The sequence below is a fragment of the Salvelinus alpinus genome, chromosome 11 (genome assembly GCF_045679555.1).
Source record: "Salvelinus alpinus chromosome 11, SLU_Salpinus.1, whole genome shotgun sequence".
NCBI lineage: Eukaryota > Metazoa > Chordata > Actinopteri > Salmoniformes > Salmonidae > Salvelinus > Salvelinus alpinus.
The window spans coordinates 7,225,306-7,253,117 of record NC_092096.1 but is presented as its reverse complement, the minus strand read 5'-3'; the positions used below and the strand labels follow the sequence as shown (position 1 = coordinate 7,253,117).

Sequence of the window (27,812 nt, the reverse complement as noted above, 5' to 3'; positions counted from 1 at the left end):
GCTTCTCAGAAGTCGTTTTTTCACATACAAACTCAGAATCAAATATGCTTCCCAAAAATAACATGTTCGCTGTGTGGTAGGAACGTTTATTTTGATTGCATTTATCAGTTCCATCAGATATCCTTTTCAGATGTGTCCATGTAAACAGGATTATTAGAGAATCGTTCTTCTTTCAAAGCATGTACACGTTTTAATCGAACTCTTATATGAATCGGACTCGCCACAAGAATCGCATTATTGTGTGCGTGTAAACGTAGTCTGAGGTATACAGAACGGGCGAGATCAGGTGGACCATTCTAGCCAATGAGAGGGCAGATACACATATGAATACCATAAAGTCGTTGTTTTTATTTTTAATTATTTATCAAGTTCACGAAATAGTAAGTGCGTCCACTTTTATCAGTGCATTCGTAACAGCCTAACCATTGCAAAAATGTTATTCGACCAAATAAAGCTCATGTAGCAAATTAGCAATTACATTTTAAGTTTGACCACATTCTACACTCTCATTGACCCCCATACCAACAAAATAAATCACAATTCCGTGGGCGGAGTAAAACCTCTCGCTTTGCTTCTTCTTCTTCGCTGATCGGACAACCAGTGATTATTCAAAGTTTAATAGCATTTGGAATTGTTTTACTATCAAGAGAGTTGTTATCGAACATTTTAATTAGGGAAAAAAGGTATGTTTCTTTATATTCATTGACATCGGAGCAATAGCTAGCCTATCAACACAGCTAGCAGGAGACTTCATGGTTGTTTGGCTAACGTTCATATTGTTGATGGTGGTGCTACAGTAGCTAGCATGGAATCATATAATAGGGTCATGCTAAACACGCAAAGTACACTCTAACGTTACTCTGCACGACGGTGACTAAAAGGTACCAAATCCATAATGCCAAAAAGCAACTTGCTAAATTGGTTAGCGAACTAGCTAGCTAAATGAACGCGTGTTCTTGCTACCGGCAGCTGATGTTCGCCAACTTTTAGTCGGCTAGCTACTTTGTCTTTAAAATTGACACACATTTCGAGTTTGCTAACACTAGGGGAAAGGAAGTCCACTCACGGATGGTTGGCCAAATTATCCTTAGCCGGAAGAGAAAATACGTACTCGATTATATGTAACGTTACTTAGCTAACTAGTATTACATCTAGCTAGCTACTACCAGGCATTTCGCCATCTTAATGGTGCAAGCTAAAGTTACCTATGTTGATATTTCATAATTAGCAGCCCATAGCTATTCACCAAACAAGAACATATATGGGCTCTTTTGTCCTCAACTTTCCTCTCTTGTACAACAGTTTGTGACTTAAATCAGTATCAACGGTAGCTAGATACTTCCTCAGTCGAAACAGAACATGGGGAAAAGCACTCACCTTAATTAACTAGTTACTGTAGTTAACTTAGTTTACTGTAGTTAATGAGTTCGTCCAGGTCCCTGATGTTGAAATATTGTTATTGAGATTCTCTAGTGTTTTTATTGTATTTGTTTTATAGTATACTTGTATCATGTACCACTTGGAACTCACAAAATAACGAGACATTTGAAGTATGTTTTTAATGATCACAGGTGAATAATTTGTGTGTTGACTATCTCTCTCGTGTTGTCTTCCAGAGAGCAGCGTTGTGATGGCGAAGAGGATTGCTGACAAAGAGCTGACTGACAGGAACTGGGATCAGGAGGATGAGGGAGAGGAGGTGGGCTGCTACACTGTGTTTCTACCATCTCACTGATAATACTATAGACTGTATCATAATACACAGCCTGCAGGCACATGTCCAGGGGTTAGCCCTTTCACACATTTGCCAAGTACTAGTAAAAACGTTTTAGTCTCCCTTTCTGTTGTTAGCTATTTAAAATAGGTTCAGCATCCCAGTAAATGGTAATAAATAGACACCTGCATGACATCTTCAGTGATTGGTATGGAGGGGGGGGGGTTACCCAGGAGATAAAGACTCTGGTTGGATAGGTCTTCAGTGATTGGTATGGGGGGGTTACTCAGGAGATAAAGAGCTCGTTGGATAGGTCTTCAGTGATTGGTATGGGGGGGTTACTCAGGAGATAAAGAGCTCGTTGGATAGGCCTTCAGTGATTGGTATGGGGGGGGGGTTACTCAGGAGATAAAGAGCTGGTTGGATAGGCCTTCAGTGATTGGTATGGGGGGGGTTACTCAGGAGATAAAGACTCTGGTTGGATAGGCCTTCAGTGATTGGTATGGAGGGGGGGGGGTTACTCAGGAGATAAAGACTCTGGTTGGATAGGCCTTCAGTGATTGGTATGGAGGGGGGGGGGTTACTCAGGAGATAAAGACTCTGGTTGTATAGGTCTTCAGTGATTGGTATGGAGGGGGGGGTTACTCAGGAGATAAAGACTCTGGTTGGATAGGCCTTCAGTGATTGGTATGGAGGGGGGGGGGTTACTCAGGAGATAAAGACTCTGGTTGGATAGGCCTTCAGTGATTGGTATGGAGGGGGGGGGTTACTCAGGAGATAAAGACTCTGGTTGGATAGGCCTTCAGTGATTGGTATGGAGGGGGGGGGGGGGGGGGTTACTCAGGAGATAAAGACTCTGGTTGGATAGGCCTTCAGTGATTGGTATGGGGGGGGGTTACTCAGGGGATAAAGACTCTGGTTGGATAGGCCTTCAGTGATTGGTATGGAGGGGGTGGGGTTACTCAGGAGATAAAGACTGGTTGGATAGGCCTTCAGTGATTGGTATGGAGGGGGGGGGGGTTACTCAGGAGATAAAGACTCTGGTTGGATAGGCCTTCAGTGATTGGTATGGAGGGGGTGGGGTTACTCAGGAGATAAAGACTGGTTGGATAGGCCTTCAGTGATTGGTATGGAGGGGGGGTTACTCAGGAGATAAAGACTCTGGTTGGATAGGCCTTCAGTGATTGGTATGGGGGGGAGGTTACTCAGGAGATAAAGAGCTGGTTGGATAGGTCTTCAGTGATTGGTATGGGGGGGGGGGGAGGTTACTCAGGAGATAAAGAGCTGGTTGGATAGGTCTTCAGTGATTGGTATGGAGTTTTGGATGACGGCCAAATGACAGCGGTCTACGTATGAGTTACGTTTTAGTTTTATTTTATCAGTTTGCGTTTTTTTTATTGTATTTTTTGAACCCACATTTTCTCCTCTCCTCTGCTCCTGACTGCTTGTGCTGCCATAGAAATAGAATGACTAGAACGGCTGGTGGCATAACGGGAGGACTAGCGGCCATGTTGAGTGTCCCCCGTAGGAGCCAAGCTAGGTTATAAAATGGGAAGGTTTAAAGACAGCGGCTTCACAGTAATGTTTGAGGTTCTACCTCTCTGAATCAACCAGGGGACCAGCTCCAGTATTGGAGCTACGCTGCCTCGGCAGAAGGCAAGCTGTCCGAAACAGATCATGAGGTTGGTAAGGAAATAAAATAGCATTTAAGCTAATGCGAGAAAAGAGACAATCATCTAGCTAACGTCTAGGTTGAAGATTACAAGGTTAAGACGAGGTGTTCTAATATCCCATAATTTGGCGATTCATGGGACCGGCGTTGCTAGTTAGCAGCGGCGCTAGTAGTTTTCAACTGAGCTGGTCCCATAAATTTGTTTATTTTCAAATGCTTCCTGATGGAATTATTACGTTGTTGTTAACCTTGTATTTTTTTTTTTACCTTGGAGCAGAGCAGGAAGTAAAAGCAGGAAGTGTACTGTTATTTGTCGATTCAACTCTACAGACGTTACAAATAATACATTCCATTGTTTGAGCCACATCAGTGAACATCATTTGAATAAACATTCTACATTACCATGGAAATTATTGCATCACAATACCTGGCACCCATGAGTTTACCAGTTATATTATCAGGGTTAGAGGTTCCAAGCCTGTTCTATTCATTCTATTTACCAGTCATATTCCCAGGGTTAAAGGTTCCAAGCCTGTTCTATTTACCAGTCATATTACCAGGGTTACAGGTTCCAAGCCTGTTCTATTCATTCTATTTACCAGTCATATTACCAGGGTTACAGGTTCCAAGCCTGTTCTATTCATTCTATTGACCAGTCATATTACCAGGGTTAGAGGTTCCAAGCCTGTTCTATTCATTCTATTTCGTAACTACATGTGTGCTGCTGCTGCATTGTGGGAACCGAATAATTATTTGTTGCTTGTTTCAGCAAGGAGCAACAGTTTCATCATGTTTCAGGCCATGTTACGAATGCTCGGCCGCCCCGTCTTCAGTCAGACGTTTCATTTGATTTTTTACTGTTTATTTTCATGAAGGTCTTGATCTCTAACCGTCAGTTACGCGGTTGGCCCCGAGTCACTACGCTTACGCGGTTGGCCCCGAGCCACTACGGTTAGCCCCGAGCCACTACGGTTAGCCCCGAGCCACTACGGTTACGCGGTTAGCCCCGAGTCACTACGGTTACGCGGTTAGCCCCGAGTCACTACGGTTACGCGGTTGGCCCCGAGTCACTACGGTTACGCGGTTGGCCCCGAGTCACTACGGTTACGCGGTTGGCCCCGAGTCACTACGGTTACGCGGTTGGCCCCGAGTCACTACGGTTACGCGGTTGGCCCCGAGTCACTACGGTTACGCGGTTGGCCCCGAGTCACTACTGTTACGCGGTTGGCCCCGAGTCACTACGGTTACGCGGTTGGCCCCGAGTCACTACGGTTACGCGGTTAGCCCCGAGTCACTACGGTTACGCGGTTGGCCCCGAGTCACTACGGTTACGCGGTTGGCCCCGAGTCACTACGGTTACGCGGTTGGCCCCGAGTCACTACGGTTACGCGGTTGGCCCCGAGTCACTACGGTTACGCGGTTGGCCCCGAGTCACTACGGTTACGCGGTTGGCCCCGAGCCACTGCGGTTACAAAGAAGCTTGTCACAACATGTTGATTCAATGTTGTAGAACCCCCCTCTTCAAAGGGGGTGACATTCTAGACCCAAACTGTTATAGACCTATATCCATCCTGCCCTGCCTTTCTAAAGTCTTCGAAAGCCAAGTTAATAAACAGATCACTGACCATTTCGAATACCACCGTACCTTCTCCGCTGTGCAATCCGGTTTCCGAGCTGGTCATGGGTGCACCTCAGCCACGCTCAAGGTCCTAAACGATATAACCGCCATCGATAAAAGACAGTACTGTGCAGCCGTCTTCATCAACCTGGCCAAGACTTTCGACTTAATCACCGTATTCTTATCGGCAGACTCAATAGCCTTGGTTTCTCAAATGACTGCCTCGCCTGGTTCACCAACTACTTCGCAGACAGAGTACAGTGTGTAAAATCGGAGGGCCTGTTGTCCGGACCTCTGGCAGTCTCTATGGGGGTACCACAGGGTTCAATTCTCGGGCCGACTCTTTTTCTCTGTATACATCAATGATGTCGCTCTTGCTGCGGGTGATTCCCTGATCCACCTCTATGCAGACGACACCATTCTGTATACATCTGGCCCTTCTTTGGATACTGTGTTAACTAACCTCCAAACGAGCTTCAATGCCATACAACACTCCTTCCGTGGCCTCCAACTGCTCTTAAACGCTAGTAAAACCAAATGCATGCTTTTCAACCGTTCGCTGCCCGCACCCGCCTGCCCGAATAGCATCTCTACTCTGGACGGTTCTGACATAGAATATGTGGACAACTACAAATACCTAGGTGTCTGGCTAGACTGTAAACTCTCCTTCCAGACTCATATTAAACATCTCCAATCCAAAATCAAATCAAGAATTGGCTTTCTATTTCGCAACAAAGCCTCCTTCACTCACGCCGCCAAACTTACCCTAGTAAAACTGACTATCCTACCGATCCTCGACTTCGGCGATGTCATCTACAAAATAGCTTCCAATACTCTAGTCAGCAAACTGGATGCAGTCTATCAGTGCCATCCGTTTTGTCACCAAAGCCCCATATACTACCCACCACTGCAACCTGTATGTTCTCGTTGGCTGGCCCTCGCTACATATTCGTCGCCAAACCCACTGGCTCCAGGTCATCTATAAGTCTTTGCTAGGTAAAGCTCCGCCTTATCTCAGCTCACTGGTCACGATAACAACACCCACCCGTAGCACGCGCTCCAGCAGGTATATCTCACTGGTCATCCCCAAAGCCAACACCTCCTTTGGCCGCCTTTCCTTCCAGTTTTCTGCTGCCGATGACTGGAACGAATTGCAAAAATCGCTGAAGCTGGAGACTTATATCTCCCTCACTAACTTTAAACATCAGCTATCTGAGCAGCTAACCAATCGCTGCAGCTGTACATAGCCCATCTGTAAATAGCCCACCTAATCTACCTACCTCATCCCCATATTGTTTTTATTTACTTTTCTGCTCTTTTGCACACCAGTATCTCTACTTACACATCATCATCTGCTCATCTATCACTCCAGTGTTAATCTGCTAAATTGTAATTACTTCGATACTATGGCCTATTTATTGCCGTACCTCCTCATGCCATTTGCACACACTGTATATAGACTTTATTTTTTTCTCTGTTGTGATATTGACTGTACGCTTGTTTATTCCATGTGTAACTCTGTGTTGTTGTTTGTGTCGAACTGCTTTGATTAATCTTGGCCATGTCGCAGTTGTAAATGAGAACTTGTTCTCAACTGGCCTACCTGTTTAAATAAAAGTGAAATAATTTTTTTTATAAATAAATAATGTATTGTACATATTACCTGGACTATATTACAGAGTTAGGATGTATTGTACCTATTACCTGGACTATATTACAGAGTAAGGATGTATTGTACATATTACCTGGACTATATTACAGAGTAAGGATGTATTGTACCTATTACCTGGACTATATTACAGAGTAAGGATGTATTGTACCTATTACCTGGACTATATTACAGAGTAAGGATGTATTGTACCTATTACCTGGACTATATTACAGAATAAGGATGTATTGTCCATATTACCTGGACTATATTACAGAGTAAGGATGTATTGTCCATATTACCTGGACTATATTACAGAGTTAGGATGTATTGTACCTATTACCTGGACTATATTACAGAGTAAGGATGTATTGTCCATATTACCTGGACTACATTACAGAGTAAGGATGTATTGTCCATATTACCTGGACTATATTACAGAGTAAGGATGTATTGTCCATATTACCTGGACTATATTACAGAGTAAGGATGTATTGTCCATATTACCTGGACTATATTACAGAGTAAGGATGTATTGTCCATATTACCTGGACTATATTACAGAGTAAGGATGTATTGTCCATATTACCTGGACTATATTACAGAGTAAGGATGTATTGTACCTATTACCTGGACTATATTACAGAGTAAGGATGTGTTGTACATATTTGATCCTATTTCTAATAGTATTCTGATGGTGTTCATCAGGCAGGGACGTTTTCCATCGCTAGTGATGATGTGATGAAGAGCAGGCCCATCAAGAAGGCCAAGCGTCGGGCTGCTGGTTCAGAGGTAGGCTGCCCGACTGACTAACCAACGCCCAAGGGCACTGGCATGCATGCTGTCTGTGTGTGTGTGACTCGCTGTTGACCTTTGACCTAGGTGACGTAGGCTAGAAGCTGGCCTTAATGGCCACGTATACTTTTCTAGACTCGTTAACTAACCGACACCACAGGAAGTAACTCGCGTGCTGTCCTAGTCTGTCAGGGGGAAACCTGGGTCATTTTCATTAGAGGAGAGAACAATTCTTCTTATTGCACAAGTTCAGGTGGTAACTACATCCCCGTTTCACGTTTCCTTCAGTTTAGTGGCTAATGAACACAACCCAGCTTTACTTTAACCCAAGTCAAGCAGTGCTTCTTTCCTTCTAGCTTTACTGTAACCCAAGTCAAGCAGTGCTTCTTTCCTTCCAGTTTACTTTAACCCAAGTCAAGCAGTGCTTCTTTCCTTCCAGTTTACTTTAACCCAAGTCAAGCAGTGCTTCTTTCCTTCCAGTTTACTTTAACCCAAGTCAAGCAGTCCTTCTTTCCTTCCAGCTTTACTTTAACCCAAGTCAAGCAGTGCTTCTTTCCTTCCAGTTTACTTTAACCCAAGTCAAGCAGTGCTTCCTTCCTTCTAGCTTTACTTTAACCCAAGTCAAGCAGTGGTTACTTCCTTCCTTCCTTCTAGCTTTACTTTAACCCAAGTCAAGCAGTGGTTACTTCCTTCCTTCCTTCTAGCTTTACTTTAACCCAAGTCAAGCAGTGGTTACTTCCTTCCTTCTAGCTTTACTTTAACCCAAGTCAAGCAGTGGTTACTTCCTTCCTTCTAGCTTTACTTTAACCCAAGTCAAGCAGTGCTTCCTTCCTTCCTTCCAGCTTTACTGTAACCCAAGTCAAGCAGTGCTTCCTTCCTTCCTTCTAGCTTTACTTTAACCCAAGTCAAGCAGTGCTTCCTTCCTTCCTTCTAGCTTTACTTTAACCCAAGTCAAGCAGTGCTTCCTTCCTTCCTTCTAGCTTTACTTTAACCCAAGTCAAGCAGTGCTTCCTTCCTTCCAGCTTTACTTTAACCCAAGTCAAGCAGTGCTTCCTTCCTTCCAGCTTTACTTTAACCCAAGTCAAGCAGTGCTTCCTTCCTTCCAGCTTTACTTTAACCCAAGTCAAGCAGTGCTTCCTTCCTTCCAGCTTTACTTTAACCCAAGTCAAGCAGTGCTTCCTTCCTTCCAGCTTTACTTTAACCCAAGTCAAGCAGTGCTTCCTTCCTTCCAGCTTTACTTTAACCCAAGTCAAGCAGTGCTTCTTTCCTTCCAGTTTACTTTAACCCAAGTCAAGCAGTGCTTCCTTCCTTCCTTCCAGCTTTACTTTAACCCAAGGCAAGCAGTGCTTCCTTCCAGCTTTACTTTAACCCAAGTCAAGCAGTGCTTCCTTCCTTCCTTCCAGCTTTACTTTAACCCAAGTCAAGCAGTGCTTCCTTCTAGCTTTACTTTAACCCAAGTCAAGCAGTGCTTCTTTCCTTCCAGCTTTACTTTAACCCAAGTCAAGCAGTGCTTCTTTCCTTCCAGCTTTACTTTAACCCAAGTCAAGCAGTGCTTCTTTCCTTCCAGCTTTACTTTAACCCAAGTCAAGCAGTGCTTCCTTCCTTCCAGCTTTACTTTAACCCAAGTCAAGCAGTGCCCTTCCTTCCTTCCAGCTTTACTTTAACCCAAGTCAAGCAGTGCTTCCTTCCTTCCAGCTTTACTTTAACCCAAGTCAAGCAGTGCTTCCTTCCTTCCAGCTTTACTTTAACCCAAGTCAAGCAGTGCTTCCTTCCTTCCAGCTTTACTTTAACCCAAGTCAAGCAGTGCTTCCTTCCTTCCAGCTTTACTTTAACCCAAGTCAAGCAGTGCTTCCTTCCTTCCAGCTTTACTTTAACCCAAGTCAAGCAGTGCTTCCTTCCTTCCAGCTTTACTTTAACCCAAGTCAAGCAGTGCTTCCTTCCTTCCAGCTTTACTTTAACCCAAGTCAAGCAGTGCTTCCTTCCTTCCAGCTTTACTTTAACCCAAGTCAAGCAGTGCTTCCTTCCTTCCAGCTTTACTTTAACCCAAGTCAAGCAGTGCTTCCTTCCTTCCAGCTTTACTTTAACCTAAGTCAAGCAGTGCTTCCTTCCTTCCAGCTTTACATGAACCCAAGTCAAGCAGTGCTTCCTTGGATGCCAGAACTCCTTTTTAAAGAGGCCCCTCCAGTGATGTTTTAGCCTAATGGAGGGAGATAGAAGCATCCCGTTTCCTAGTGAATCATGTGTCTCCTTCCTGTCTCTTCTGCCTACAGGGGCAGAGTGAAGGAGCATTCAAAGTGTTTAAAGGGTTCTCTCTGGCTCCTACATCTGGAACCGGGCCAGCCGCTGGGGGGGTCACGGCCTTCTCCGGGTTCGGGAATGGGGTAGGGTTTAAACCCCTGTCTGGACTGTCCAATGGGAACAGTGTTAAACCCGTCGCTCCAGCCTTCACCGGGTTCACCTCGCCTACTGCCACCAAGACCACCACACCAGGTAAGAGACTGATTGTTTTGGGGGGGGGTAGAAAACCGTTGTAAATATGCAAGTCCGATAGGATAACTTGTGAAAGAGAGTTGAAAATCCTCCATTGTTGAGCGGGATCTGTTATTACAGGTTAATGGAGCTGAGTTAGTGGGGTTCCCTCTGTGGATCTGGTATTACAGGTTAATGGAGCTGAGTTAGTGGGGTTCCCTCTGTGGATCTGGTATTACAGGTTAATGGAGCTGAGTTAGTGGGGTTCCCTCTGTGGATCTGGTATTACAGGTTAATGGAGCTGAATCAGTGGGGTTCCCTCTGTGGATCTGGTATTACAGGTTAATGGAGCTGAGTCAGTGGGGTTCCCTCTGTGGATCTGGTATTACAGGTTAATGGAGCTGAATCAGTGGGGTTCCCTCTGTGGATCTGGTATTACAGGTTAATGGAGCTGAATCAGTGGGGTTCCCTCTGTGGATCTGGTATTACAGGTTAATGGAGCTGAGTTAGTGGGGTTCCCTGTGTGTGTGTCAGCTCCTCTCCCAGTGTGGTGCCTGAGGGCAGAATGACAGAACAGAGATGCTCCAGTAGTCAGTCAGTCTAGGACGTGATCGCTCTTCGTCTCTCGCTCTCCGTCTCTCGTTCTCCGTCTCTCGCTCTGTGTGGTGCTTTCACAGCCACATAGCTCTCCTTCTCTACCGTCAAACACGGGGCATACTGAGGGCGTCCGCGTGCTTCCCATCTGAAACACAGGGCATACTGAGGGCGTCAGCAGGCTTCCCATCTGAAACACGGGGCATACTGAGGGCGTCAGCAGGCTTCCCATCTGAAACACAGGGCATACTGAGGGCGTCCGCGTGCTTCCCATCTGAAACACGGGGCATACTGAGGGCGTCCGCAGGCTTCCTATCTGAAACACGGGGCATACTGAGGGCGTCCGCAGGCTTCCCATCTGAAACACGGGGCATACTGAGGGCGTCCGCAGGCTTCCCATCTGAAACACGGGGCATACTGAGGGCGTCCGCAGGCTTCCCATCTGAAACACGGGGCATACTGAGGGCGTCCGCGTGCTTCCCATCTGAAACACGGGGCATACTGAGGGCGTCCGCGTGCTTCCCATCTGAAACACGGGGCATACTGAGGGCGTCCGCGTGCTTCCCATCTGAAACACGGGGCATACTGAGGGCGTCCGCAGGCTTCCCATCTGAAACACGGGGCATACTGAGGGCGTCCGCAGGCTTCCCATCTGAAACACGGGGCATACTGAGGGCGTCAGCAGGCTTCCCATCTGAAACACGGGGCATACTGAGGGCGTCAGCAGGCTTCCCATCTGAAACACGGGGCATACTGAGGGCGTCCGCGTGCTTCCCATCTGAAACACGGGGCATACTGAGGGCGTCCGCGTGCTTCCCATCTGAAACACGGGGCATACTGAGGGCGTCCGCAGGCTTCCCATCTGAAACACGGGGCATACTGAGGGCGTCCGCAGGCTTCCCATCTGAAACACGGGGCATACTGAGGGCGTCCGCGTGCTTCCCATCTGAAACACGGGGCATACTGAGGGCGTCCGCGTGCTTCCCATCTGAAACACGGGGCATACTGAGGGCGTCCGCGTGCTTCCCATCTGAAACACGGGGCATACTGAGGGCGTCCGCAGGCTTCCCATCTGAAACACGGGGCATACTGAGGGCGTCCGCAGGCTTCCCATCTGAAACACGGGGCATACTGAGGGCGTCTGCAGGCTTCCCATCTGAAACACGGGGCATACTGAGGGCGTCCGCAGGCTTCCCATCTGAAACATGGGGCATACTGAGGGCGTCAGCAGGCTTCCCATCTGAAACACGGGGCATACTGAGGGCGTCAGCAGGCTTCCCATCTGAAACACGGGGCATACTGAGGGCGTCCGCAGGCTTCCCATCTGAAACATGGGGCATACTGAGGGCGTCAGCAGGCTTCCCATCTGAAACACGGGGCATACTGAGGGCGTCAGCAGGCTTCCCATCTGAAACACGGGGCATACTGAGGGCGTCCGCGTGCTTCCCATCTGAAACACGGGGCATACTGAGGGCGTCCGCAGGCTTCCCATCTGAAACACGGGGCATACTGAGGGCGTCCGCAGGCTTCCCATCTGAAACACGGGGCATACTGAGGGCGTCCGCAGGCTTCCCATCTGAAACACGGGGCATACTGAGGGCGTCCGCGTGCTTCCCATCTGAAACACGGGGCATACTGAGGGCGTCCGCGTGCTTCCCATCTGAAACACGGGGCATACTGAGGGCGTCCGCGTGCTTCCCATCTGAAACACGGGGCATACTGAGGGCGTCCGCAGGCTTCCCATCTGAAACACGGGGCATACTGAGGGCGTCCGCAGGCTTCCCATCTGAAACATGGGGCATACTGAGGGCGTCAGCAGGCTTCCCATCTGAAACACGGGGCATACTGAGGGCGTCAGCAGGCTTCCCATCTGAAACACGGGGCATACTGAGGGCGTCAGCAGGCTTCCCATCTGAAACATGGGGCATACTGAGGGCGTCAGCAGGCTTCCCATCTGAAACACGGGGCATACTGAGGGCGTCAGCAGGCTTCCCATCTGAAACACGGGGCATACTGAGGGCGTCCGCAGGCTTCCCATCTGAAACACGGGGCATACTGAGGGCGTCAGCAGGCTTCCCATCTGAAACATGGGGCATACTGAGGGCGTCCGCAGGCTTCCCATCTGAAACACGGGGCATACTGAGGGCGTCAGCAGGCTTCCCATCTGAAACACGGGGCATACTGAGGGCGTCCGCAGGCTTCCCATCTGAAACACGGGGCATACTGAGGGCGTCAGCAGGCTTCCCATCTGAAACACGGGGCATACTGAGGGCGTCAGCAGGCTTCCCATCTGAAACACGGGGCATACTGAGGGCGTCCGCAGGCTTCCCATCTGAAACACGGGGCATACTGAGGGCGTCAGCAGGCTTCCCATCTGAAACAGTTTGTCCATATATGATAACGCCATTTTGTGATGTTTTGGTCTTCGGCATGGTCCTTCATAGATCTGTTTGTCATTCAATGACAGGCTAGTTTTCATACAAATCTTTTCACTTGAGAAATACTGCACCAAACATCCTAATCAGATGTAGAAATATGTGATATGTCTTGAGTTATCTTAGATTAAATCTGGACTATTTTGAGGAAGTGTTTACCGGCTACAGCATCTCAAGATGGACAAACGGTACTATTGCCTTTTTCCCCTGCTTGTTTTTCAAGCGAAGGAGGAAGGTAATGGCAACACAATCGTTGTGTTCGCTAGGCGCCAGCCGACGTGACTCATGCTGAAGTCTTAAGGTTACTCTGAGGTATCACAGCCTCTCTCTCTGTAACGTTTACGTTCTCCTTCTCTCTTCACCTCCTCTATCCCCTCTCCTCTATCCCCTCTCCTCTATCTCCTATCTCCTCTCCTATCTCCTCTCCTCTATTCCCCCCTCTCCTCTATTCCTCCTCTCTCCTCTATTCCTCCTCTCTCCTCTATTCCTCCTCTCTCCTCTATTCCTCCCCTCTCCTCTATTCTCCTCTATTCCTCCTCTCTCCTCTCTCTTCTCCTCTATTCCCCTTCTTTTCCTCTATCCCTCCTCCTCTCCTCTATCCCTCTCCTCCTCCTGTCATCTATCCCTCTCCTCTATTCCCCCTTCTCCTCTACCCCCCCTCCCCTATCCCCCCTCCCCTATCCCCTCTCCTCTATCCTCTCTCCTCTATCCCCTCTCCTCTATTCCCCCTTCTCCTCTACCCCCCCTCCCCTATCCCCCTCTTCTCCTCCTCTCCTAGGTTCATTAACATTCAGCGGCCCCTCCTCCAGTGCCGTCATCACAGGGCAGCAGTCAAATGGTTCCTCCCCCGTGGTGTCCAGTCTGTCTCCCGGCTCCTCTCTCTCCTCTAACGGCAGTAACAACCAGGAATACAGTAGGCAGCTCACAGCTCTCAACTGCTCTGTCAGGGACTGGATCACCAAGCACGTCAACGGAAACCCCCTCTGTGACCTGAACCCCATCTTCAGGGACTACGAGAAGCACCTGTCCAGCATCGATAAGAAATACGGAGGGAGTGGAGCTGCCGTGGCGGCGGATGAGAGCGGTAGCAAAGCAGCGGAAGCAGAGGAGAAGCGGGCAGCCAGTACCGCGCCACCACCCTCCTCTGGTACCGCCGGCTCGACAGCCACGGCGCCGGTGTTCTCCTTCCGTAAGGACAAGGACGACAGCGCTACGGCCCCGGTGGACAGCTCGGCCACCTCTCCTGCTCCGATCCCCGCCGGCATCGGCTTTAACTCGGGCCAGAAGGGGAACAGCTCATTGTTGGGGTCCCTGAGCTCCGGGGGAGCTTCTAGTGTCTTCTCCTCCTCCCTGTTTGGAGGTGCTACTCCTCCTGCCTTCTCCTTCAGTGGGGCCAAAGCGGAGGCTGCCCCCACCCAGACAACAGGTACGATATGGAAGATTTAATGTGTGTAGGGCTCATATGAATATTATACTTTACTGTCCTGACAGCTGTGATATCATGTGACTAGATATTATATGTGGTGCTGCTAGTGATGGACAACATACTCAGAATGTTACCTGGTGATATGGTGCTGTTAGACAACATACTCAGAATGTTACCTGGTGATATGGTGCTGTTAGACAACATACTCAGAATGTTACCTGGTGATATGGTGCTGTTAGACAACCTACTCAGAATGTTACCTGGTGATATGGTGCTGTTAGACAACCTACTCAGAATGTTACCTGGTGATATGGTGCTGTTGGTGATAGACAACCTACTCAGAATGTTACCTGGTGATATGGTGCTGTTAGACAACATACTCAGAATGTTACCTGGTGATATGGTGCTGTTAGTGATAGACAACACACTCAGAATGTTACCTGGTGATATGGTGCTGCTAGTGATAGACAACATACTCAGAATGTTACCTGGTGATATGGTGCTGTTAGACAACATACTCAGATTGTTACCTGGTGATATGGTGCTGTTAGACAACATACTCAGAATGTTACCTGGTGATATGGTGCTGCTAGACAACATACTCAGAATGTTACCTGGTGATATGGTGCTGTTAGACAACATACCCAGAATGTTACCTGGTGATATGGTGCTGTTAGACAACATACTCAGAATGTTACCTGGTGATATGGTGCTGTTAGACAACCTACTCAGAATGTTACCTGGTGATATGGTGCTGTTAGACAACATACTCAGAATGTTACCTGGTGATATGGTGCTGCTAGACAACATACTCAGAATGTTACCTGGTGATATGGTGCTGTTAGACAACATACCCAGAATGTTACCTGGTGATATGGTGCTGTTAGACAACATACTCAGAATGTTACCTGGTGATATGGTGCTGCTAGTGATAGACAACACACTCAGAATGTTACCTGGTGATATGGTGCTGTTAGACAACATACTCAGAATGTTACCTGGTGATATGGTGCTGCTAGTGATAGACAACACACTCAGAATGTTACCTGGTGATATGGTGCTGTTAGACAACATACCCAGAATGTTACCTGGTGATATGGTGCTGATAGACAACATACTCAGAATGTTACCTGGTGATATGGTGCTGTTGGTGATAGACAACATACTCAGAATGTTACCTGGTGATATGGTGCTGTTAGACAACATACTCAGAATGTTACCTGGTGATATGGTGCTGTTAGACAACATACCCAGAATGTTACCTGGTGATATGGTGCTGTTAGACAACATACTCAGAATGTTATTAGATATTAGCAATTAGATCTCACATTCAGGTTTTTAAACCCAGATTAAACCTCTATTAGATCTCACATTCAGGTTTTTAAACCCAGATTAAACCTCTATTAGATCTCACATTCAGGTTTTTAATCCCAGTGATTTTAAATCTCTTTTTTATTAGATATCACATTCAAGGGGCTGAGCTCACATGTAAAGGTCATTGTGGAAAATAAATACTGAAATATTGTGAATATTCTTAGTGTAAAGTGGATTTAGGCCATATGTTTGCTTCATCTGTACATTTGCTTATCAGAGACACTTTTTAAACATTTTATAATGAAATAATGTTGGACAGTGTTGCATGCTCTTTCATAACGTCCGTCTCTTCCTTGTCACCCCGTAGATGAAAACGGGGAGGAATCGGATGAACCCCCCAAAGTGGAAGTCCAGGAGATCAAGGAGACCGACGCGTTCTACTCCAAAAAGTACCTCTTCGTTTACAGAAACATTTAAAAAAAATATGTCTCTCTATACATCTGTAGGATCTGCTTCATACGTCTTAGAAATAGCCACTGTAATGTATTATGGTTCACATTTGCCAAACCTTCTGCGGTGTTATATTTTACCATTCAGAAATGGGGTGTTTCTTCCAAACGATGACATTGACGTCAGTCGCCGTGTGTTGCAGGTGTAAACTGTTCTATAAGAAAGACACGGAGTTCAAGGAGAAGGGAGTTGGAACACTGCACCTGAAGACGACCGCAGACGGAAAGACACAGCTGCTAGTCCGCGCTGACACCAACCTGGGTAGGTTATTAAAATATTAACCCTTATTAAACCTTATCTAGAGACCTAGACTGTACTCAGTGGTGTGAAAGACACAGCTGCTAGTCCGCGCTGACACCAACCTGGGTAGGTTATTAAAATATTAACCCTTATTAAACCTTTCCTTATTAAACCTTATCTAGAGACCTAGACTGTACTCAGTGGTGTGAAAGATAACAACCTGGGTATGTTATTAAAATATAGAACTTTACCGCATTAAGCCTTATTAAACCTTACCGCATTAAGCCTTATTAAACCTTATTAAACCTTACCGCATTAAGCCTTATTAAACCTTATTAAGCCTTACCGCATTAAGCCTTATTAAACCTTACTGCATTAAGCCTTATTAAACCTTACCGCATTAAGCCTTATTAAACCTTATTAAACCTTACCGCATTAAGCCTTATTAAACCTTATTAAGCCTTACCGCATTAAACCTTATTAAATCTTACCGCATTAAACCTTATTAAACCTTACCGCATTAAGCCTTATTAAGCCTTACCGCATTAAGCCTTATTAAACCTTATTAAGCCTTACCGCATTAAGCCTTATTAAACCTTACTGCATTAAGCCTTATTAAACCTTACTGCATTAAGCCTTATTAAACCTTACTGCATTAAGCCTTATTAAACCTTACTGCATTAAGCCTTATTAAACTTACCGCATTAAGCCTTATTAAACCTTACCGCATTAAGCCTTATTAAACCTTACAGCATTAAGCCTTATTAAACCTTACAGCATTAAGCCTTATTAAACCTTACAGCATTAAGCCTTATTAAACCTTACAGCATTAAGCCTTATTAAACCTTACAGCATTAAGCCTTATTAAACCTTACCGCATTAAGCCTTATTAAACCTTACAGCATTAAGCCTTATTAAACCTTACAGCATTAAGCCTTATTAAACCTTACAGCATTAAGCCTTATTAAACCTTACAGCATTAAGCCTTATTAAACCTTACAGCATTAAGCCTTATTAAACCTTACCGCATTAAGCCTTATTAAACCTTACCGCATTAAGCCTTATTAAACCTTATTAAACCTTACTAAACCTGACCGCATTAAGCCTTATTAAACATTACCTTATTAAACCTTACAGCATTAAGCCTTATTAAACCTTACCGCATTAAGCCTTATTAAACCTTACCGCATTAAGCCTTATTAAACATTTCCTCATTAAGCCTTATTAAACCTTATTAAACCTTGCCTTATTAAACCTTATTAAACCTTACCGCATTAAGCCTTATTAAACCTTACCTTATTAAGCCTTATTAAACCTTACCGCATTAAGCCTTATTAAACCTTACCGCATTAAGCCTTATTAAACCTTACCGCATTAAACCTTACCGCATTAAGCCTTATTAAACCTTACCTTATTAAACCTTACCGCATTAAGCCTTATTAAACCTTAACGCATTAAAGCCTTATTAAACCTTATTAAACCTTACCGCATTAAGCATTAAGCCTAAACCTTACCGCATTAAGCCTTATTAAACCTTACCGCATTAAACCTTACCGCATTAAGCCTTACCTTATTAAACCTTACCGCATTAAGCCTTATTAAACCTTATTAAACCTTATTAAACATTACCTTATTAAACCTTATTAAACCTTACTGAATTAAACCTTATTAAACCTTACCGCATTAAGCCTTACCTTATTAAACCTTACCGCATTAAGCCTTATTAAACCTTATTAAACCTTATTAAACATTACCTTATTAAGCCTTATTAAACCTTACCGCATTAAACCATACCGCATTAAGCCTTACCTTATTAAACCTTACCGCATTAAACCTTATTAAACCTTACAGCATTAAGCCTTATTAAACCTTACCTTATTAAACCTTACCACATTAAGCCTTATTAAACCTTACCCTTTACCTTAACTACCTTTTATTAAATCTGTTTAAACCTGACCTAGACTGTACTAACTGGTAGAGGGAAATAAATTCATTTGGTTGTAGGCAAGTCGTTTTGTTTCTCACCTGCTGGCGTTTCCCTGAGCTAGGCTAGTATCGTTTCCAATATATTCATTAACTGTTGCCACCTGCCGGCGTTTCACTGAGCTAGGCTAGTATCGTTTCCAATATATTCATTAACTGTTGCCACCACTGCAAAAATGATGTCATTTAAAAAATATATTTTTTTCGGCCGAGGCGCTTTTTAAAATGTATAGTCATTGGCTCAATGATTGTAAGTCTATGGAACACCTAGCATGTCCTTGTGCTAATGCTAGTCCCAATGCATACGCCCACTAAGTAGCAATGCCCCGCTAGCCTTGCCAACACCGCTGAAAACAATCCTAGGGGAAACGCTGCCTGTGGTAAGTTACTGCAGGCTCTGTAAAATCCTAGGAGCAGATTTTTGTATTTTCTAAATGTAGCAATAGGAGGACGTTTTTATTTGTGGTTTTAAGCGTGATGTCCAATTCACTTTATGCAACAAATATTTACTGATGAGTGTTTTTGCCTGCTGGCCCATACTAAGGCTGTGTGTTTGCCTGCTGGCCCACACTAAGGCTGTGTGTTTGCCTGCTGGCCCACACTAAGGCTGTGTGTTTGCCTGCTGGCCCACACTAAGGCTGTGTGTTTGCCTGCTGGCCCACACTAAGGCTGTGTGTTTGCCTGCTGGCCCACACTAAGGCTGTGTGTTTGCCTGCTGGCCCACACTAAGGCTGTGTGTTTGCCTGCTGGCCCATACTAAGGCTGTGTGTTTGCCTGCTGGCCCATACTAAGGCTGTGTTGAAGACTGCTGGCCCATACTAAGGCTGTGTGTTTGCCTGCTGGCCCATACTAAGGCTGTGTGTTTGCCTGCTGGCCCATACTAAGGCTGTGTTTTTGCCTGCTGGCCCATACTAAGGCTGTGTAGAAGACTGCTGGCCCATACTAAGGCTGTGTAGAAGACTGCTGGCCCATACTAAGGCTGTGTTTTTGCCTGCTGGCCCATACCAAGGCTGTGTTTTTGCTTGCTGGCCCATACCAAGGCTGTGTTTTTTTTCGCTGGCCCATACTAAGGCTGTGTGTTTGCCTGCTGGCCCATACTAAGGCTGTGTGTTTGCCTGCTGGCCCATACTAAGGCTGTGTGTTTGCCTGCTGGCCCACACTAAGGCTGGGTTGAAGACTGCTGGCCCATACTAAGGCTGGGTTGAAGACTGCTGGCCCATACTAAGGCTGTGTTTTTGACTGCTGGCCCATACTAAGGCTGTGTTTTTGCCTGCTGGCCCATACTAAGGCTGTGTTTTTGCCTGCTGGCCCATACTAAGGCTGTGTTTTTGCCTGCTGGCCCATACTAAGGCTGTGTTTTTGCCTGCTGGCCCATACTAAGGCTGTGTTTTTGCCTGCTGGCCCATACTAAGGCTGTGTTTTTGCCTGCTGGCCCACACTAAGGCTGTGTTTTTGCCTGCTGGCCCATACTAAGGCTGTGTTTTTGCCTGCTGGCCCACACTAAGGCTGTGTTTTTGCCTGCTGGCCCACACTAAGGCTGTGTTTTTGCCTGCTGGCCCATACTAAGGCTGTGTTTTTGCCTGCTGGCCCACACTAAGGCTGTGTTTTTGCCTGCTGGCCCATACTAAGGCTGTGTTTTTGCCTGCTGGCCCATACTAAGGCTGTGTTTTTGCCTGCTGGCCCATACTAAGGCTGTGTTTTTGCCTGCTGGCCCACACTAAGGCTGTGTTTTTGCCTGCTGGCCCATACTAAGGCTGTGTTTTTGCCTGCTGGCCCATACTAAGGCTGTGTTTTTGCCTGCTGGCCCATACTAAGGCTGTGTTTTTGCCTGCTGGCCCACACTAAGGCTGTGTTTTTGCCTGCTGGCCCATACTAAGGCTGTGTTTTTGCCTGCTGGCCCACACTAAGGCTGTGTTTTTGCCTGCTGGCCCATACTAAGGCTGTGTTTTTGCCTGCTGGCCCATACTAAGGCTGTGTTGAAGACTGCTGGCCCATACTAAGGCTGTGTTGAAGACTGCTGGCCCATACTAAGGCTGTGTTTTTGCCTGCTGGCCCATACTAAGGCTGTGTATTTGCCTGCTGGCCCATACTAAGGCTGTGTATTTGCCTGCTGGCCCATACTAAGGCTGTGTATTTGCCTGCTGGCCCATACTAAGGCTGTGTATTTGCCTGCTGGCCCATACTAAGGCTGTGTATTTGCCTGCTGGCCCATACTAAGGCTGTGTATTTGCCTGCTGGCCCATACTAAGGCTGTGTATTTGCCTGCTGGCCCATACTAAGGCTGTGTATTTGCCTGCTGGCCCATACTAAGGCTGTGTATTTGCCTGCTGGCCCATACTAAGGCTGTGTATTTGCCTGCTGGCCCATACTAAGGCTGTGTATTTGCCTGCTGGCCCATACTAAGGCTGTGTATTTGCCTGCTGGCCCATACTAAGGCTGTGTATTTGCCTGCTGGCCCATACTAAGGCTGTGTATTTGCCTGCTGGCCCATACTAAGGCTGTGTATTTGCCTGCTGGCCCATACTAAGGCTGTGTATTTGCCTGCTGGCCCATACTAAGGCTGTGTATTTGCCTGCTGGCCCATACTAAGGCTGTGTATTTGCCTGCTGGCCCATACTAAGGCTGTGTATTTGCCTGCTGGCCCATACTAAGGCTGTGTATTTGCCTGCTGGCCCATACTAAGGCTGTGTATTTGCCTGCTGGCCCATACTAAGGCTGTGTATTTGCCTGCTGGCCCATACTAAGGCTGTGTATTTGCCTGCTGGCCCATACTAAGGCTGTGTATTTGCCTGCTGGCCCATACTAAGGCTGTGTATTTGCCTGCTGGCCCATACTAAGGCTGTGTATTTGCCTGCTGGCCCATACTAAGGCTGTGTATTTGCCTGCTGGCCCATACTAAGGCTGTGTATTTGCCTGCTGGCCCATACTAAGGCTGTGTTTTTGCCTGCTGGCCCATACTAAGGCTGTGTTTTTGCCTGCTGGCCCATACTAAGGCTGTGTTTTTGGTTGCTGGCCCATACTAAGGCTGTGTTTTTGCCTGCTGGCCCATACTAAGGCTGTTTTTTTTTTTTTTCAACTCCTGTTGGGCTGCTGCTGTGGAACTACAGAGCTGTAGCCTACATGAGGAATTTACTGAACTCTCATCTCCTCCCTCTAGTGGCCAGACAGGTATTACTGTGGATATCTGTAGTCTCCTCCCTCTAGTGGCCAGACTGAGGTATTACTGTGGATATCTGTAGTCTCCTCCCTCTAGTGGCCAGACTGAGGTATTACTGTGGATATCTGTAGTCTCCTCCCTCTAGTGGCCAGACTGAGGTATTACTGTGGATATCTGTAGTCTCCTCCCTCTAGTGGCCAGACTGAGGTATTACTGTGGATATCTTTAGTCTCCTCCCTCTAGTGGCCTGACAGGTATTACTGTGGATACCTCTAGTGGCCAGACAGGTATTACTGTGGATACCTGTAGTCTCCTCCCTCTAGTGGCCAGACTGAGGTATTACTGTGGATATCTGTAGTCTCCTCCCTCTAGTGGTCAGACTGAGGTATTACTGTGGATATCTGTAGTCTCGTCCCTCTAGTGGAGCTGGGTTACTCGCATGTCACCCAAGAATTGTGTACTTGTGTCTCTGTTGAACATCCTGGTCCAGCCCTCATCAATAACACCTCTCTCTCTCTCCTCCAGGTAACATCCTGTTGAACATCCTGGTCCAGCCCTCATCAATAACACCCTCTCTCTCTCTCCTCCAGGTAACATCCTGTTGAACATCCTGGTCCAGGCCTCATCAATAACACCTCTCTCTCTCTCCTCCAGGTAACATCCTGGTCCAGCCCTCATCAATAACACCTCTCTCTCTCTCCTCCAGGTAACATCCTGTTGAACATCCTGGTCCAGCCCTCATCAATAACACCCTCTCTCTCTCTCTCCTCCAGGTAACATCCTGGTCCAGCCCTCATCAATAACACCTCTCTCTCTCTCCTCCAGGTAACATCCTGTTGAACATCCTGGTCCAGCCCTCATCAATAACACCCTCTCTCTCTCTCTCCTCCAGGTAACATCCTGTTGAACATCCTGGTCCAGGCCTCATCAATAACACCCTCTCTCTCTCTCCTCCAGGTAACATCCTGTTGAACATCCTGGTCCAGGCCTCATCAATAACACCCTCTCTCTCTCTCCTCCAGGTAACATCCTGTTGAACATCCTGGTCCAGGCCTCATCAATAACACCTCTCTCTCTCTCCTCCAGGTAACATCCTGTTGAACATCCTGTTCCAGCCCTCATCAATAACACCTCTCTCTCTCTCCTCCAGGTAACATCCTGTTGAACATCCTGTTCCAGCCCTCATCAATAACACCTCTCTCTCTCTCCTCCAGGTAACATCCTGTTGAACATCCTGGTCCAGCCCTCATCAATAACACCCCTCTCTCTCTCCTCCAGGTAACATCCTGGTCCAGACCTCATCAATAACACCCTCTCTCTCTCTCCTCCAGGTAACATCCTGTTGAACATCCTGGTCCAGCCCTCATCAATAACACCTCTCTCTCTCTCTCTCCTCCAGGTAACATCCTGGTCCAGCCCTCATCAATAACACCCTCTCTCTCTCCTCCAGGTAACATCCTGTTGAACATCCTGGTCCAGCCCTCATCAATAACACCTCTCTCTCTCTCCTCCAGGTAACATCCTGGTCCAGCCCTCATCAATAACACCTCTCTCTCTCTCCTCCAGGTAACATCCTGGTCCAGCCCTCATCAATAACACCTCTCTCTCTCTCCTCCAGGTAACATCCTGGTCCAGCCCTCATCAATAACACCTCTCTCTCTCTCCTCCAGGTAACATCCTGTTGAACATCCTGGTCCAGCCCTCATCAATAACACCCTCTCTCTCTCTCCTCCAGGTAACATCCTGTTCCAGCCCTCATCAATAACACCCTCTCTCTCTCTCTCCTCCAGGTAACATCCTGTTGAACATCCTGGTCCAGGCCTCATCAATAACACCTCTCTCTCTCTCCTCCAGGTAACATCCTGTTGAACATCCTGGTCCAGCCCTCATCAATAACACCTCTCTCTCTCTCCTCCAGGTAACATCCTGTTCCAGCCCTCATCAATAACACCTCTCTCTCTCTCCTCCAGGTAACATCCTGTTGAACATCCTGGTCCAGCCCTCATCAATAACACCTCTCTCTCTCTCCTCCAGGTAACATCCTGTTGAACATCCTGGTCCAGCCCTCATCAATAACACCTCTCTCTCTCTCCTCCAGGTAACATCCTGTTGAACATCCTGGTCCAGCCCTCATCAATAACACCCTCTCTCTCTCCTCCAGGTAACATCCTGTTCCAGCCCTCATCAATAACACCTCTCTCTCTCTCCTCCAGGTAACATCCTGTTGAACATCCTGGTCCAGCCCTCATCAATAACACCTCTCTCTCTCTCTCCTCCAGGTAACATCCTGTTCCAGGCCTCATCAATAACACCCTCTCTCTCTCTCTCCAGGTAACATCCTGTTGAACATCCTGGTCCAGGCCTCATCAATAACACCCTCTCTCTCTCTCCCAGGTAACATCCTGTTCCAGGCCTCATCAATAACAACTCTCTCTCCCTCTTCCAGGTAACATCCTGTTGAACATCCTGGTCCAGCCCTCATCAATAACACCCTCTCTCTCTCTCCTCCAGGTAACATCCTGTTCCAGCCCTCATCAATAACACCTCTCTCTCTCTCCTCCAGGTAACATCCTGTTGAACATCCTGGTCCAGCCCTCATCAATAACACCTCTCTCTCTCTCCTCCAGGTAACATCCTGTTCCAGCCCTCATCAATAACACCTCTCTCTCTCTCCTCCAGGTAACATCCTGTTGAACATCCTGTTCCAGCCCTCATCAATAACACCTCTCTCTCTCTCCTCCAGGTAACATCCTGTTGAACATCCTGGTCCAGCCCTCATCAATAACACCTCTCTCTCTCTCCTCCAGGTAACATCCTGGTCCAGACCTCATCAATAACACCCTCTCTCTCTCTCCTCCAGGTAACATCCTGTTGAACATCCTGGTCCAGGCCTCCACACCCTGTTCCAGGATGGGGAGGAACAACGTCATGGTGATATGTGTTCCTAACCCCGTGGTGGACCACAACAACCCTACCAACCCTGTCGCCATGCTCATCAGGGTCAAAACAGCAGAGGACGCTGATGAACTGCACAACATACTGGAGGAGAAGAAGGCTTAGAGGACACGCCCCCTGGACAACATACTGGAGGAGAAGAAAGCTTAGAGTCCTGTACCCTTAGCCCCTCCGCCCCAGGCCCAGTCCTATGCCCCTCCGCCCCAGGTCCAGTCCTGTACCCCTAGCCCCTCCGCCCCAGGTCCAGTCCTGTACCCCTAGCCCCTCCGCCCCAGGTCCAGTCCGCCCCAGGTCCAGTCCTGTGCCCCTCCGCCCCAGGTCCAGTCCTGTGCCCCTAGCCCCTCCGCCCCAGGTCCAGTCCTGTGCCCCTCCGCCCCAGGTCCAATCTTGTGCCCCAGGTCCAGTCCTGTGCCCCTCCGCCCCAGTCCTAGGCCCCTAGCCCCTCCGCCCCTGTACTCAAGGTCATGTTTATTTTAACCCTCTTTATCCTTGCCTGTCTCGCTGACAGCTCTCCAATCTGGAATGGCCCCTATTCCCTATCTAGTGCACTACTTTAGACCAGGCCCCTATTCCCTATCTAGTGCACTACCATGGCCAACTATGTCAGCTAGATGGTCTGAACTAGTGAACTAGAAAGGGAATAGGAGGTCATTTTGTCATGTGATGCCAGAGGGCATCACACACACCTGAACTAGACTAACAGAGACGTACCTGGACTAGACACACTGTAACACACCTGGACTAGACACACTAACAGAGACGTACCTGGACTAGACACACTGTAACACACCTGGACTAGACACACTAACAGAGACCTGTACCTGGACTAGACACACCTGGACTAGACACACCTGGACTAGACACACTGTAACACACCTGGACTAGACACACTAACAGAGACGTACCTGGACTAGACACACTGTAACACACCTGGACTAGACACACTAACAGAGACGTACCTGGACTAGACACACTGTAACACAGAGACGTACATGTGACCGTTGAAATTAAATGTTTGATTTGCATGCGTCGTGTAGCAACACACATTTTTTTTAGTTATTAAAATCTGGTTAATTGTGATTTATTACTGTGAAAGTTCAATGGGCTCCACCGTCTTGCTTCTAACAGGCATAAGACTTGTTGAACGAACCCATATTCAGCTTATTGTGGGATTCAGTAACATTCCGTCTAGATACCGCTGCTATAGTTTTAATTAAAAGATGAGAGGGAAGCAGGTTGATGGGTTTTTTAACGGTTAGCGAGACTGTGGTTCTTCTGGTTGTGGGGCAAGAGGAGACATTTTAAAAGTGTGGTAGACTAGAATGAAGAGGGAGTGTTTTATCTACTGGCTCTGTCTAGCTCTCTGAGGATAACATGAAGAGAGAACTGTGTTTTGAAGAAGGGGTGTGTTAATGAGGGTTCAATTCAAATGGCTCCCTATTCCCTATCTAGTGCACTATGTAGGGAATAGGGTCCCCCAATAGGGCTCTGGTCAAAAGTAGTGCACTATGTAGGGGATAGGGTCCCCCATAGGGCTCTGGTCAAAAGTAGTGCACTATGTAGGGGATAGGGTCCCCCATAGGGCTCTGGTCAAAAGTAGTGCACTATGTAGGGAATAGGGAGCCATTTTAGCTGCAGGACCTTTATGTTAATGTAGGACTGGGTCAGTTTCACCAGATAATCTGAGGACTAGATAAACCCTCGTCCTCCAACGGCATCTAGTTAGTTCTCACCTTTCACTGCCTAAACCCAGTGTCCTGTCTGTGTGTGTTTCTACTGAATGTGTGTTCACACCTTTTTTGCTTTGTAAGACTGTATTTATTGTAAAAGATAAATGGAAATATGTTGTGCTGGAGTGAGATTCATTATGTTACCTGTCTTGAGTAAATGGACTCCATCTCCCTTCTCTCCCTCGTGGAATTACTCACTCAAAATGGCCGCCAGTTCACCCATAACTGTGTACCTGTCTGAGTAAATGGACTCCAACTCCCTTCTCCCCCTCATGGAATATGCATATAAATACACTCACTCAAAATGGCCGCCGGTTCACCTGTAACTGTCTCATTGACTTGAAAGGGAACGTCTGCTTCAGTAATTGTCTTTCTATGGGAACATGTCTCCCTTCACAACCTCTGAGATAAATCTTTCTAGAGCTGGTCAAAAGTATGGCACCATTTTGGATGCAGAGAGAGAGGGCCTGTTAGATCACACAGTCTTGTTTTCCCACAAGGCATCAGTCGGTGTGAAAGGATGCTCTTTCATTCATCTCTAGGTTTGGTTGTTTCCAAGTGTCCTTTTGTCTGTTCGCTGGGGCACTGCAGCCGTCGCCTGTCTGATACGTTTGTAGTCATTGATTTAAAATGGGGGAATAAATTCATCAACCATTCACCGGGTAGCACTTGTTTTTCTTGTCGCTGGGGGTCGGGTCGGTACCGTCTGGGGGATCGGTCGGTCGGTACGGTCTGGGGGTCGGGTCGGTATCGTCCGGGGGTTGGTTGAACACTGAAATATGTACCAGACTTGCTTTAAATGCATGTCATACTTAGAAGGGTCTGAAGTAGTGCACTACGAAGGGAATAGGGTGCCATTTGTCCAGAATAAGAACACAGTGTGCCTCTGGTGGTTAATGACTATAAATGGGCCTGAGGTGAGGAAAAGACTCCCACGGTATTTTCTGCCGCTGTGTGTATTCATCAGTACAGGAACAGGAACATACAGAAGGGAAGTGAGACACAAGTATGGGTCTTAACGTGCACATTTACTGTCTGTTTTGTTACAAAAACCAAACTGGGGATAAGAAGCGTTGGGAACGGTTGTCGATATTCAAATGTGTCCAGATCCATTTCCTGGTCCCATCCCTCTGTGCACCAGGTGTAATCTCCTCTATCAGCCGTATCTCTCTGTTGAACCGTCTGCTTTCACAACGTCTCAGAATGGGAGTCCAATGGCAGGAAACGGTGCAGACAGCCACCAGTTTTTAATTGGCTGATCTCTCAGTCCATCACCATCTAGCCCAACCCTTAGAACCTCCCCTTACATCCTGGACTTCAGATCGCTGAATGATCCCTGGTATGACCGTCTTAAAACAAGGCTACTCCAGGCCAGCTGTGGTTGTTATCAGTAGGCTACTCTAGGCCAGCTGTGGTTGTTATCAGTAGGCTACTCTAGGCCAGCTGTGGTTATCAGTAGGCTACTCTAGGCCAGCTGTGGTTGTTATCAGTAGACTACTCTAGACCAGCTGTGGTTGTTATCAGTAGGCTACTCTGGGCCAGCTGTGGTTGT

At 47.1% G+C, this 27,812-nt stretch overlaps 1 protein-coding gene across 9 annotated transcripts; it reads left to right on the top strand.

Moving 5' to 3' along the window:
- Positions 1–57: 57 nt before the first annotated feature.
- On the top strand, positions 58–26,916 carry nup50 (nucleoporin 50). 9 transcript variants are annotated; one of them, XM_071334329.1, is made up of 9 exons: positions 58–76; positions 1,617–1,699; positions 7,361–7,444; positions 9,718–9,937; positions 13,724–14,371; positions 16,053–16,134; positions 16,338–16,456; positions 24,436–24,805; positions 24,929–26,916. In XM_071334329.1, the coding sequence occupies exons 2-8, from the start codon at positions 1,631–1,633 to the stop codon at positions 24,633–24,635; spliced, it is 1,422 nt and encodes a 473-aa protein (XP_071190430.1). In that variant the 5' UTR covers positions 58–76; positions 1,617–1,630; the 3' UTR covers positions 24,636–24,805; positions 24,929–26,916. The 9 variants fall into 9 exon arrangements, with proteins under 9 accessions (XP_071190430.1, XP_071190424.1, XP_071190428.1 ...); XM_071334323.1 differs by lacking the exon at positions 58–76 and adding an exon at positions 164–380 and having other exon boundaries at positions 7,340–7,444; XM_071334327.1 differs by lacking the exon at positions 58–76 and adding an exon at positions 165–380.
- Positions 26,917–27,812: the final 896 nt, after the last annotated feature.